The sequence below is a fragment of the Vitis riparia genome, chromosome 4, assembly GCF_004353265.1.
Source record: "Vitis riparia cultivar Riparia Gloire de Montpellier isolate 1030 chromosome 4, EGFV_Vit.rip_1.0, whole genome shotgun sequence".
Classification (NCBI taxonomy): domain Eukaryota; kingdom Viridiplantae; phylum Streptophyta; class Magnoliopsida; order Vitales; family Vitaceae; genus Vitis; species Vitis riparia.
In genome coordinates this window covers 5,223,409-5,238,569 of record NC_048434.1, presented here as the reverse complement: position 1 = coordinate 5,238,569, position 15,161 = coordinate 5,223,409, and the positions used below count along the sequence as shown (strand labels likewise).

The 15,161-nt window shown below is 33.8% G+C and overlaps 1 protein-coding gene across 1 annotated transcript; it reads right to left on the bottom strand.

Annotated features, from left to right (window-relative positions):
* Positions 1-2,182: 2,182 nt before the first annotated feature.
* Positions 2,183-3,574, bottom strand: LOC117912351 (glycosyltransferase BC10). The gene has a single exon (XM_034826904.1). It carries the CDS (start codon positions 3,503-3,505, stop codon positions 2,372-2,374), a length of 1,134 nt encoding a protein of 377 aa, XP_034682795.1. The 5' UTR covers positions 3,506-3,574; the 3' UTR covers positions 2,183-2,371.
* Between the last annotated feature and the right edge of the window lie 11,587 nt (positions 3,575-15,161).

The window sequence follows — 15,161 nt, the reverse complement described above, 5'->3', positions numbered from 1 at the left end:
TTATGTCAGCTGGAATCACCAGTGTTTTAAAAAAAAAACCAGAAAAAGTTAATTTCAGACTGCCAACTGCCACGTAAGCAGTAGATGGGCGTATGTAGGTCCCAGCTGGAACAGAGGAACTGATTTGGGACCCACAAAATAAAGTGGGAGTAACTCCCATAATTTATGCAGCTCTGATGGTTCAAATATGAAATCAATTCTACTGACCATCCTACTCAGCGCTTCCCAATTTTTTTTGGCACAAGTTCCTGAATCATTTGTATAAGGTCTGGGCCATGAAGTCAATTCCTACAAATTCATTAGGGTCCTGCTGCTTCTGTTGGATAAGGTCTGGACGATGGAGGGAGCTAGTTCCGACAAATTCATCAACAAATTTGATGATAAGAATTTAAAGTTTTGACTTTTTTGTTGTGCCAAGTCGATACGGGTTATAGTTGACAAACAATAACCACAATTTTGTCGGACAATAGTCATAGATTCATAATTAGGTCATTCTTATTAGAATTACATAAGTGAAAATTCTTGTATACTTGTATCCAATCTTCTCAAACTTTTTTTAAGTGAGGGTTTTACTAATGTGAAACTTTAAAACCAAACTTCCAAGTATTTATAATTGGATTCATTGGTTCCAATGAACACTACAACTTCTCTTGAAGTTCAACCCTAACTTGAAGCTCAAACACTTAATCTTACTTTAATAAATGAGGGTTTAAGATCACTCAATCCTAAAATAGTTAATTAACGAGTACAAAGTGGTTAGGATGAACAACAACGGTGTACTAGGAGTAATTTACAAGTGAAAGAATTAATGTACTAAGAAGAAAAAAGAGTTTTGAATGTAAGAAATAGGTAGACGAAGAGTTAGAAGCAAATATTCTCTTATCAATAGGACATTGATAAAAGCAAAAAGTGTACTAATAGATTTTTTTCGATCGAGCTTTGGATGATCGATTCACTAGTTGTTGGGTAGATGAATGCATTGTTGGTGACCGTTATGATTTGACTGATCCTTGATTGAGAATGGGGTACCCTTGAATGGGAAAGATTTCTCCTCAATTGGGAAGACGACCTTATTGGAAGGGAGAGAAAAACCTTGTGCCTTTTTTACTAATAACCGAGAAAAGGGCAATTAGTCGATTGATTCCTTAATCAATTGAATGGTTCAATATACCCTTAACCAATTGGCCTTTTTCCAACTTAAAAAACCTTCTTTTTCAATTCTAAGTTTTTCTAACACTTTGGTAAGACCTCTTGGAACTTCAATAGGTTAAAATAAAATAAATTTGCCAGAGGTTTTAAAAGATATACTCGAGTTTTGATAAAATGCAAACTCTAAAGTGTAAAATGAGTATAGAAGTGATGCATGTAAAAGTAAACATTCTTGGTGCACTCCAACATTCATCTTACAATAAGTTCCTATGCTTATATATATGCTAGGTTAATCCCTATCCACCAAGTTGTCAAAACGGTAATTGTAATTGTCGAATAGAACACTAATCACAATTATTGAAAATAGTTATAATCGTTAGACAGTATTAATGAAGCAGGGGATATCACAATACCCCCCTTCTCGATACGGCGATGCAAATAGGCAACACCACCCTATATAAGTAAAAAAATAGAAGTTTCTTTTACCCTTTTCAAAACATAAAAGAAAATTATGTTAAATATGTTTTTAAGTTTTGAGTCTTATCGAATGAGATTATGATATAATCAAATATTATATAACAATTTAAAAATATGTGGGCTATGTTCGGCTCAATGGAGGGAAACTAAAGAAAACAATTTTGTTTGATTAATCATGAAAAATATTAAAAAAATCAAATATAATTAGGAATTTATATATTTTTAAATTATTTAATCTTTAAATAAATGAAAAAGAAAATAAATAGAATGAGTTTAGAAAAGAAAGTGAAAAAAAATTGTTAATGTAAGCCTATTTAAAATAATTATTAATTTACGTCTAATTTTTAATTTCCAAAAGTCGAATGTGGGCTATAAAATGCGAGTTTCCATATGCTTATGTTAAAAAAAATCATAAAAAAATTAAATTTATAAAATATAAATTTTAAGCGGATATTATTTTATATACTTTTTTTTTTTTTGTCAAAGTCACTATTTGACTATTCAGGAAGAAAAAAAAAACCAAGAACATTTTATAAATGTATTATGACATCACATATTGAAAAATGTCCCTTTTTATTTTTCTAAATCTTTTTATAATTACAAATATAAGCATGCGAACGTGGGGTTTCGAAACCGAGTTGGCACCTGGTCAATCGAATGAGTTAAGCGAGTTGACTTACAGCAGTCCTGCTTTCCTTTTTACAATTTCTCTCTAAAAAGTGAAAAAAAGAAGTAAAATGCCACCCTAGTCTTTGAAGATGACATCACTGGCTATACTCATCAACGGTTGGATTGAATCCGGAGAAAATTTTCTAGCGAACAAGAAGGGGTCATGGCGTTGGGTAGAGGATGGAACAGAGCCGTTGGTTTCCTCATCACCGTATCTGGGTCTGTCAGATCGGAGCGTCAAGATCAACTCTGGGCCCACTTCCGCTGGCTCATACGTGTGGGGGTGACCGTCACTGCGGCCCCTCCAGTCCACGTGCGTGAGCGTAGCTGGAATGCACCCACGTGGGTCTCGCATGCTCAGAAGGGTAGGAAAGTAATTCTCCTCAGGGTAACATGTGTCCCAATGCAGGCACGGCAGCTTGAACTTAGACCATAGCCGCTCGTCACGCACAACTAACCTAGCGTGCTTACGTGTCAGTGTCCAAAACTGGGACCCGATTCGGCAACTCTCCAATGTCACCTCCGGCAGCATCACCTCTTCCCCACGCGCGGCCCACCTGGCCTCGATCCCTGGTTGATTCTTCAAAATCTCAATGAAGCTCTTCTTCGACCTTATCAGGGTTTCATAAGTGAAATTGAAAGAGTGGAGAGGGATACAAGAAGAAGACAGCAGAGTGAACATGTAGTTGGATGGGTCGTGGAGGAGGGCATGTGAGAGGAGGCGTCGCGCCGCTGAGATGAGAGTGGGTGTGAATCGGTGAGTGGGCTTGGAGGGGATGACTCGGTTGGAGAAGACGCCCTGAAACGGTGAGTCGTAGTGGGAAGTGGGGTCAGCGTGGATGTAGATGTTGTAGAGATTGGGGTGGGTGGAGTTGAAGTAGATTTCCCACAGCGGCGCAAATGCGAGTGGTGTGGTGGTGAGGAACATGAAAGCAAGCTTTTTCGCTGCTCCTGGAGGTGAGGGTTTGGGGTTAACTCGGGCTGCAACTCGAAACAATGACTTGTCATCCTCCGGGACAATCATAGGCGGAGGCGGCGGAGCTGAGAAAATGGGGGTTTTGGTGTTAATGTTTCTGGGTTTGTCATTTTTTCCGGTTGCATCGGAAGAAGAGGTGGGAGGGGTGGTTGTAGTGTTGATGGTGAAGACAACGGCGAGGGGTAGGCAGAGAAGGAGAGCACAGAAAAGAGAGACTGGTGTTGGAGACAGCATGGTTTCAGTTCCTCATGTTCATCTTTAGACAAAGGAGAGAGAAACAGAGAAAAGAGTAAAGTGCATTTGGAGGTGACAACGGGCTTTTTTTGTATGACCAATCGACGGCTCAGATTCCTTCACACTGTAAAGCACCCGAAGCTCCTATTATTCTAATTTAACATTCGTCTTGATCTCGGGTACCGTGGAGGGAAAGAAAGGATGTCCTTGGTCTCATTTAAATTATATTTCTGTTACAATTTCAGCCATTGGATTTGCATCATGATTTTTCAAATGGATCTCGACCGTGAAATGGTACGAAACCTTCATATAATCCTTAAAACTAAAGATCATGATGCCGAAATCAAGGCCTTCGGATAGCGTGTAAAGGGGGAGGGTGAGGTATTAATCAGAAAAGAGTAGAAATCCCGGTTGTACGCTAGGAGATTAGTACACGTGGCTAACATGCAAATGATGTGGCGGAAGTTGGTATTTATAATGTGTGGGGCTCACATTTATAAACAGGTCGTACCGCATTCTGTGTAGGGTTTGAAGAAAAAGCACTGCGATGCAACATGGCCTGTGCCACCTGCGCAATATAGTTATTCTACATCCGCATGTAGATTATAAAGATGCATCTAACCGTCAACAAGGGACAACAATTATGTATATATTAAAATTATTTTATTAAAGAAAATTATATATATACGAAGATTTCATTGAAAAAAAGTTTAAATTTTAAAATTTAGATAAGGTGGTGTTGAGATAGATTTTGTATTTTTTCTTTTTTTAAAAACAAAAAAATAAGATTATAATTTATGTATTACAAGAAATTTCTTACATCAAAATCTAAAAATCTTGATAATAATTTTTTGTCCTATTTTTTTTTAACAAAGATTTTCCATGTTTTATTTAAGAATTAATTTTTTTAACTTCTAAAATAATATAAAATACATCAAAACATTGCATATGAATTTTTCTTTTAATGCAAAAATAATTTAAATTTAAAATTTATGAAGTGTCTAAGAATGGAATAATATTCTCATGTAGATGGTTGATTTTGAGTTTCAAATTCCTACATCTCTTACTTGTCCATAGTGGATACCATAGACTCTCTTCTTAGTTTCAATCTCACTCATGTCTTTCTCTTTATATAGAAAATGGAATATGTAGTATGGCAAGAAGCAATCAAGCAAGACTGCTCATGCTAAATGACAATCTACGAGCATTGCACCTCACGAACATTGCACATCGCTTAAAAGAAAATGTCTTAATTATAGCGGATTAAGTGCTTTAAAACCCTTCATTGAGTCATATCTCAAAAAAAAAAAAAAAAAACCATTTTATGTATATTTGTATTTATATTTACATTAGATATAAAGTTGATATAATTGTTAGACTATGAGCTACAAATAAAGGAGTGTTGCAATCTTCTCCAACCACTCATGTTAGTCCATTTAGATCTTACCACTTTCTTAACATGTTTTGTTGGATCATATTTAAATAACATGTCAAAGTGACAACACCAAATCCTTATTTTATGGCATAGTTCTAGTTTTAAGGGTATGGTATGGAATGTCTAGAGGTCCATCACGACTCACATAATGTTAGAGCAAGGATTCGTCTAACCGTTTCCTATAACTCCTGTTAGAATGGTTGTGTTATATTCTAACACTATACGAATCTTAACTTTAGTTAGGTTATATGAAAATTTGAATGTATTTCACATTAATTGTAATGTCTCATCTTAGCCCAACCAAGACAATATTCTAAAAATAGTTTATTTTAATCTTTTTTCAAGCATCAAATTAAATATTATCTCGTTTTGCTCATCATTGTTAGAGCACTTATCAAGGTCAAGACACAATCCTTTTTTATTGGAGCGTATATAAGTTTACAATTGTGCATGTAAAAAATAAAATCTTTTTAGAGTAAATCTCTTGAGACAAACCAACAACCCTTTTAGATGGATCCCTTTTAAGATCTTTATGGGGTTTGTTGGGTATAACAATAATTACCATAGCATCTTAATAAAGAAAACATTATCCATTATCCATTATCCATTATCCATTTCAATAATGATTAAAGGCAAAGTTAAAAGGAGAATTATTCTTAAAGATGCAATGGGGACCTCCTCAACAAATAAAGTTAAAAGAAGAATTTGTTGTGAAAGAGGAACTGTGGGCCCTCCTCAACAAATAGAGCCCTATGTTTTATTTATTACCTTTAAAAAAAATTACTATTCTTTTTAATAATATCATTCACCCTAATTGGTTATTATATTGTACTTTTTTTATAAAGTTTTGTGTAAGATAGCTTTTTATTTTTAACTTTATTTTTACAGGTTAAAATCATAATTTTAAAGGAAAATTATTAATATTAGAAAATTTTATTAAATATAAAATAATTTATTAAGTAAATGAAAGAATGGTAAATTTTTTTCTTACTCATATGAAATTTTTTTTTTCCTTTTTTTTTTTAAAAAAAATCATATAATTTATCATTGTATGACTACTTCAATTCACTTTTGAACATGAACATTTTTTATTTATAGTATTTTTTTTTTGTTTGTAGTGTTTATATTAAAAGTTTTTTTATAAAATCCATTGGTATTTGAATATAAATAAAAAATAATTTTATTAATATTTTTTATAATGCTTATGTGATTTTTGAAAAACCAATTTATTAGGTATTAGCACATTTCTTGTTTTATGTTTCTAAAAATAGAAATAATAAATAATAAATTTTAAATATTTTTAATTTTAAAATTAATTTTAGCATATAAGGTAAATACATACTTTTAATATAAGAGATACTATACTATAAGTAATTTCTACTATCTTTTATCTTTAAAAATAATTCCGTAAGTAAATGATTTTTTGATAAAACTTAGTATTTATTACTTAATGACTTAAGTTGATTTTAAATTAAATTATTCTTAAGTTGTTGACTTAAAACTTATTACTTATTTTTTTACTTTAAGTATTAAAATTGTTTAGTAAAATTAACTTAAAATTTATTTTAAGTTATTAAATTGACATATTTATCTTTATTAGTTGTAATTAATGTTTATTATTAAAAATTTTAACTAATATTTACTTTCATAAAAAATTGAATCATGAATGTAGAGTTATGATTATAAAATATATTTTTATTAGATGTGAGCAAATAAGACAAAAACAAAATTTGGGATTAAAAATAACTTAACTATTTTGATATATTTAAAGTCATTTTTAACTTTAAGTTATGATATTAAGTTATTTTACCAAACATACTTCATTTACTTAATGAGTTAAATTACGTTATTAAATTACTTTAAGTCATTAGTTGATTAATCAAACATCCTCTAATTTAACGACTTTATAACTTAATATAAGTTACTAAGTGGAGTAAACATGTTTAATAAAATAACTTAATATCATAATTTAAAATTAAAAATAATTTTAAATATTAAATCAAAATAATTGACTTATGTTTAATCTCAAATTCTTTTTTACCTTATTTGCTCGTAACTAAATAGAATTTCACAACTATGACTTTCTATTCATGACTCGCTTTTTATAGTAAATATTTTGTGATTATCTTATACATTTATAATGACATGAGTTAATTTCATTTATCTCCCCAAGATTTTAATTAAATACACCTTTGAAATTTCATCAAATATCTCATAATATTTTTTATTTATTATTTTCTCTATCATTCTTTCATGAAAATAAAGGAGATTTTGATTAAAAAAAAAATTAGATATAATATTTTTTAAATATAATTGTTTTTTTCCTTTATAGTCTTCGAGCAATTGTTGCCTTTACATTTGGAGGGGTCCTTTATAATATTACTGGACCAAAATGGATTCCTTTTTAATTTAGGCGGTTCATGTTTTTAGTTAGTGCTTTTAATTTAGAAAATAAATAAAAATAAATAGGGGAAAGTTATGATAATATGTAACATAGTCAAAATATTTAAAAAAAAAATACAAACAACTTTTTATTTTTTGAATGCAAAAAGATTAAAATGCGTTTATTTAACATAAATCATAATGTTTTCAAATATTTATCATTTGTATGATTAGTATAAGGACACTTTAATGATTATCACAAGTTGTGATCAATTATTCCTACTTGCCTTTGCATGAATAGAGGATGAAAATATTCATAGTGAAGGATGGTTTTTAGCATGCATTGAAAATAGAGTAATTCCGAGGAGAGGACTTTGTACATTATCTTTGATCAACATCTAGGCATCTAGGTTGGGGATGGTGATGAGTCTCTTGGTTGGTTTGAGTCATGCATACAATAGAATTTGTATACGTCACCTTGGCAGCAATTTTATGACTTGATTCAATGATAAAATCCTAAAAAAAACCTTGCATGTGGAGCAATCTTAGAAATGAAAGTGAAATTTTTTGACAATCATAAGAAGACAATAAGCAAATTAATTTGAACGTGCTACTTTGATTAAAGGTCTTCTTTTTTTTATAAATAGATACTTTCCCATGATGAGGGTCAGTGATATGACATCATGACTATGAATATGTGAAGTCTTTAATAGTGTGCTTAAAAAGGCATGCCACTTATCCATAACCGTCTTGAATTAGTTGATTTTTTTTTTCAAAGGTTAATAGTTACTTTGCTATGATGAGGGAATATGGTAGTAATCATATAAGTTCAAGTGAAGAACACACTCCATATGTTGATATTAGGATTAAGTCAAATATGGTTAATGTGAGGTCACATGAGATTGTTTTGTATGATCAAATTCAAGGACTATTTCATGTAAAGCCTAGTCGAGGTAGTACGAGTCATTTAAGTGATGACCAAACATATCATGTCATTCAACGTGAACATGTTGTACATCTAATTAGATACTCATATATGGATTCTCATGCAATTATATTCTAGCAGCATGTCATTCTTGTTTAGTTTATTTTATATCACTTATTTAACATTATTACACTACATGGTCATACTTGAGCACCTGGGCACACTTGTTTTACCCCATTCACAACAAGAAGTAAAAGCACATAATGGTCTAGTTATTTTGTCTTTGGAGTCAATGAAATAAATGTCAAGTGCACAACCTCATTCATCTTTTTTTGCATAATGAAATGAATGTTAGAGAAAGGAAAAGGGTTCTACAAACAAAGTGGCCATAGTCAATATTCTTGTCAAAATAAGAATAAGGGTGATCAAGGCTTGGATGCATCTATGTAATTAACATTGTGTAGACCCCCATATGGGGCTTGTTTTTTTTCATTTGCTGCAGGTCACACTTCTTGCCAAGTGGAGGGCTCTTAAAGAGCCATATGCTACTTCCTGGTTGGGTGGTCAGTGAATCAGGTAGTGGGTTAGAAATGCAATGGGGTGGAGACACCTGTTGGAGGATATTTAGAAGAGCTTTTGGGTTGTTAGAGTGGAGTTTGGTTATTCTTTTGAAGTGTGAGGGGGACCCCCCCCCCCCCTCTCTCTCTCTCTTACCATGAATCCCGGCCAGATGGGACGTGCAGCCATGAAGCTGAGGGCTTGATGCCGGCTGCGGCAGGCGTGCAGCAGCAGGGAGAGTGGTTAGGGCAAGCCATGCTTGCTGACCGGTGAATAGGAGGGCAGAGGAGGGGCTTGCAGAAAGAGAAGACACCAAGAAAGAAATGAAGGGAAACGACTGGAGGGGAAGAGGAAATGAGTAAGGGGGAAAACATTTTTTTTGGAGAGGTAGGAGAAGAATCAGTCAGGTTTGATTATCTCTTACTTTATCTTATCTTATTTTTTAGGACCACCTTACGTTTCTTGCTGATATTCAGATGATTGCTTTGATTACCTAAGGAGGCAAACCTGTTTCTGACTTTTGTTTATTTGATCTTTGTTTTCTCCCGTATGAGCTGCATGTTGGATATATTTTGTGTTTGTGTGTTAAGTTCATTAAGATCCTCCCACCAGACTCTTTTGAAAGCTCTTTTGGTCTTTGTGATGTAGAGCTTGGTTTTAGTGGTATTATCTCCCCTCATACATTGCTCTGTTCTTCTTCTTTTTTTGTTCTTTTTTTTCTTTTTCTTCGCTTTTCCCCTCTATTCTTGGCATTTTCTAGAGAGGAGATTCGTTAGCTTGAGGGTGAAGCAAAGTAGCAAACTGCCTGGGTATATTTTGCAGAGTGAGAGGAGGAGAGCATTCCAGTTTTCCTGGTGTTTGGCTGGAGATATTTGAAAAGAAGAGATCCTTTCTTGGACGGGAATGCTACAGAGAAAAGGGTGGAGACATTAAAGGTTTGAAGAAGCAAGCTGAAGCTGTGAGGAGAGGCTCAGGCGGAGTCACGGAGAGCAGGGAAATAGCTTGTTAGTTCGATCCAGTTTAACTTGTCCAAGCAAAGGCTTCATGTTCTCATGATGAATAACATGGGTACCACATGCCTACGCCTTCTTCACTGTTCGCGTCAGCCATACCCATTTCCTCACTCAAGCTTGCAGGAATCAAGCATCCTCCACCACACCCATTTTCTTCTCATTCATTCTCCATCCCACTCCCTCACTTACATGGAGTCTCACGGGTGCATGTTATCCTTCACTCCTTCACATACCCATTAAAACCACTCACCCAAGTCTCCATATCCATACAACCCACCAAACCCACTTCTCTCTCTAAACTTTCACCTACCTGTGGGATCCTCCCTAAAAAAATGTCACGTGGCTCTCTCTACCTTGCACACGCAGACGGTCCTCCTTGCAACGCGCGACATAGCTCATTCCACCCAGAGAAGAATTCTGTCCGGCCAACGTTCAACCTTCTCCGGATATCTCACATTCGGAATTCTGTCCGACCGACGTTCCACTTTCTCCGGATATCTCACACTCGGAATTCTGTCCGGCCGATGTTCCATCTTCTCCGGATATCTCACATCCGGAATTCTGTCCGGCCGACGTTTCACCTTCTCCGGATATTTCACATCCGGCGCCTGACGCATGATGGGAGAGGAGGGCGATTCAACTTCCCCGGTCAGACATGTCCAGATCCTCTGATAGCGCTTACTCGGAGAGCATCTACAATCGACAATTCAGATTCCCCGGATAGCTTGGCTCGTCAGACACTCGCGATTCGCCGGATCCATTTCCGCACGCAATCTTCTGCTCTTCTTGATTTTAATAGGCATGAAAGTTTTTTTTCATAATTCCGGAATAATGGAATCTGTGATATTAATTCATGCAAAATAAATGGGTTTTGGTGGGAGCCCGACATATGTGACTTTATGATTGATTGATTGATTGTTTGCTTTGATTATCATACATGATTGATTTACCCTACTCTCTAACATACATGCGATTATTCCTAAATTGTGTACTAACCCTCTCTATTGATAGCGCATGGTGGCTCGTTGCCTAGGTATGTACCCATTTTCCTCTAATCATTGTCTATGCATGTCTCGAATTTCATGTGTGCATGATCATTCAGGATATTCATTGATTTACTCGTCAATTGTCACGTCAGCTTCACTTTATTAGTAGAGACCCGACTTTAGGGACTTAAAGGGGTGTTACAGTCTTTACCGTTCCTTCCCGATAAGTAACCTGACCCTCGAACCCGATCCGGTTTTTCGCAGACCGCCTTTTCCAAAATAAAGAGTCACATTTAGGTTTTTTTTCTTTCTTATTTTGTTTACCCTTTTTAAAAATAAAACAAAAATAAGTGGCGACTCCGAGTCATTTTTCCTAATCAATTAAATCATTTTTTGAAATCAAAATCGAGCTCGCCTTCGAGTGGGAAACGCATGAGCCAAAATGCGGGGTCCACACATTGATATTTTGATGTTACAACATACAGTAGTAGTTGTTATAATTAATGCAATGCCCATGTTCAAGTATTTTTTTTATTTAATTAGGTTTGATTGTTGATGTGTGATTATGTATAGTGTTATAATATGATTAATTGGGTTGTTTGTATATAAGAAAATTCTATCAATTTTTTTTCTCACTTGACAAACAAGTGAGTAGAATTTTTTTTACCCCATAATTAAGTTTTCACTTTTTATTTATTAGACATTTATGTTAGTTATTAAAGCTGAATAGATTTGTATTATTACATTTATTGGGGTTAGTTGATGATATTTGATAATGCATAATTTTATAATATCATTTTAAAGTTATTTGTGAATGAGAAAATGAATTAATATGGTTTAGAGAATATGGTTTAGCGACTATGTCAAAATTTTTAACTTTTAACTCAACAATAAGATTTCTTTCGGACCAATTTATGATCTTGATTCTATATGATAGACATGTCCTGTTTAGTTGACTCTAATGAGGTAAGTATATTGGAGCACTTAATATCGTTGAATTATGTAAATACTTTAGTGACCTTATATAACCAACTTATTTGTGTTTTGTAGTTCATTTTGGTCTTGACTTGTCAACAACAATTATTGATCTTCATACATGATTGGTCATTAGACCCTTGTATTTGCTCTTACGTCAATCTAGGCTCTATAGGTTATATTGCATTGAGCATGTCCAACTAGACTAGGCACTAATCACGAACATAGTTGATAGGTGGCGCCTCAAGACACACATCTTTCACCTACCTCTTTGAGAGAAGACTATTATGTTATAGGATGTTATAACTCGAGATTGGAGTTTTATGGGCCTCCTATTACTAACACATTTTGATAGACTTGCTAGTATTACGCTATGAGCTTTTAGGCATGACTTGACCTTCATACGAGATTAAAGGGTTATACTAGTATTACTAACACATATCTATTTACATAACGGATATGTGATCAATTCTCACACTCCCTTGAAGGCATAAATGATAAGGAATTAACACAACATTCATGCACTTTTATACTAGCATTGGTGAGTGGAGCGTTATTTGTGGACAAGACTAGTTCATATGTCCAAATGGCTTTTCTTCCACTACTAAGAGACTTCACTTAAGACATTAACGTATAACTATGGTAATGTAGTATTGACACACTTATATATGGTTATGATTGTATCAAAGGTGGATGTCGCAACTCAAGTTTATGATATTCATCATGGTGCATGGGTGGGTTCTTCCATAGTAAGGATCAGAGAGGGACGGTCAAAGTGGAAGAAAGTGTCTGTTAAATATAGGTTTCCTTCCTTGTAGAGGCATGTGACACTTTGTGCTTTGTAATTTTTTACTCATATTGTATGAATATTTAGTGTATGTATTTTTTTTACTTTGATAAGTTTTATTAAAATTATACATTTTCAATATAAAATATTTTAAAAATTAATTTTCAAGATGATTATGGCTGACAATAACCAAAAGATTCATCCATGTGGGTTGACAACGGTCTTGGATGTCAAGGCTTGATATGTATGATTGAATGTTTCACTTATTTAGTAGTTTGATCATTCCTTGAATTGAACAAGATCGATGATTACAAGCTTGGCAAGGATGATCCGTTGTAGTCTTTATCATCCTTTGATCATTGGTTCAATTGTATATGATGATTGTATGATTGGTAGGTAAGATCAATCGATGTCCATAGCACCCTTTGATTGTTGCTTGAATTGTACAAGACAAACAAGATTTATAGGGATGGTCAATCATTGTCCTTTGACTTGACCTCCATTATTTATAGGTATATAAAACCAGTGTTTTCTTTTACATAATAGTCTCAATGAGTCAAAAGCAGATAAAAATCCACTATGGTTAGTGGTAAGTTAGCCTCAAGATTTAGTCTAAAAGGTTTTTATTATTATTATTATTATTATTATTATTATTCTAATGCTTGTATTAAATTTGCTTGATGTTGCTGAAATCTGAAATAACTAAATAAACTGAATAAAGAGATTTAATAGTAATGAAAAGAAATAATTGGAAATATATCATAAGAGAAGATTTTCAAACGGAATAAGATCTCACCTTTCTAAAGATGGTTGCACTTGTTTGAATTCAAATTTCAAAAACATTGAAACCATTAATCTCAAGATCTGATCAGGGAGTTCGCATTCCTTGATCAAACTCTTTCATCAATAAATCAAGTCCAAGGACGAGCGTTCACTTAGCCCATGTAAGCATTAGAAACATCTATCTTGATAGACTTGCAAAGATTTCTATTCCAATTTAGAAGTCAAGATTACTAGATCTAGAAATAGGGACAGAATTGTTACAGCCGGGAGATGCACCCATCCTTGAAATCTTTCCTTGCGACATATTCTTTCTCTGGACTTGAAACCACTCAGTCGGACATGGTAGAGGATCGCCTCTCACAACCCATATCCAATCCCATAACGATGTAATAATATATAAAGAGTTCATGGCCCCGAGGCCAACCCAAATGCTAACCCTAACAAGCCACTCAAAAAAGAAAACAAAATCCCTAAAAACTCTAAAAGGAATGAAACACAAGTGCTTGGGCAGTGTTTAGCATCCCCAAAGGAACAAATTTCAGTACTGCGCATAGGGTTGTATCAAATACATATGCACGCATTGATGGTTAGAATGAGTTGCTGAAGGCAGTCCACTCACATCCATGAGGGAATGAAAACCATGGATTGAAGTCCAACCAAAGAGGAGAGCTAGACCTATGGGATTTAAGGCTGGTTTTAACCTTGTGAAGGGCTACCCATGGGGACTCCTCTAAATGAAAAAATGAGGCAACTCGGGTGTCAGTAATGCCATTGTTTTTTAAGTATTGAATAACCTTCCTTCAAGTGGCAACTCCAAAAATAATGGTGAAAAGTAGAACAAACTAAACAAAGAGATCCGTAAGCATTAAAAAGGAGAAAAAAATTTCTAGCAATCTTAGTCTAGTCAATGAAGAAGAGGCATGCATTCCCTTCTAGCCATATTTCTTTAACTGAATCTCTCTCATGGAACATAATCCACATGGTGGATATGGAAAAGAGGTTGAAAAAATGAAAAAGGGCAAAAATAGGGTTAAGAGGGCTCTACATTCAGTAAGAATGCAGTGAGGATGAAAATGGATGGTAGTGGGCCTCTCTTAGGAAAGTGAGGAAGGGTTGATGGCTTGAAGTCTTTCAAAAAAAAAAAAAAAGAAGAAATATAAATAAAGAACCAAAAAAAAAAAAAAAACAAAGGAACAAGAAAAAAGAAGCAAGGGGTAAGTAACCCTTTGAACCATCTAGTTTCACCTCATGACAGTTGCTTAGAGTTCAAAAGCTTGCTTAGATTCTTGGCTGGTTGCCCTAATTTTGTATCCCAAGTTTAAAAGCTTTCAAAAAATATTCTAGTTCTTGATATTTTGTTTTTATCTAAAATTAAAGCCAATGCTAATCAAATTTTGGATATTTTTCATTAATTTAGTAGGATTTTTTGGAGGTCTATGGTTATATTGGAGCTCTACTAATATATCTTTGAATGTTATTCAGACAAAAATAAAAAAATAAAAAAAAAATGTTTTCTTGCATTCTTGTATAGACATCCCCAAATACTTTAAACAGAAAAAAGATTTGGGATACTTCACTTAGAATTAAAATATTTATTATTAGGCCTTAGACTATTGTAAGATATTTTAATGAAATTCTCTATCCTCATGAGTAAATTGAGGGACAATGGTAACTTCTCTCTAGAATGTAAAATTTTACATAATTTATTGATGATTATGAATTACTTGAGTTGGAATAATTTGGTTTGTCATCTATTTGGTTTAGTAAGAGAATTAATTTTTCATCATTTTTTTTTTCAAAATTTGGATAGAG

What these genes read in the sequence shown, in the direction of transcription:
- LOC117912351 (XM_034826904.1), bottom strand. Translation starts at nt 3,505, where the DNA reads ATGCTGTCTCCAACACCAGTCTCTCTTTTCTGTGCTCTCCTTCTCTGC.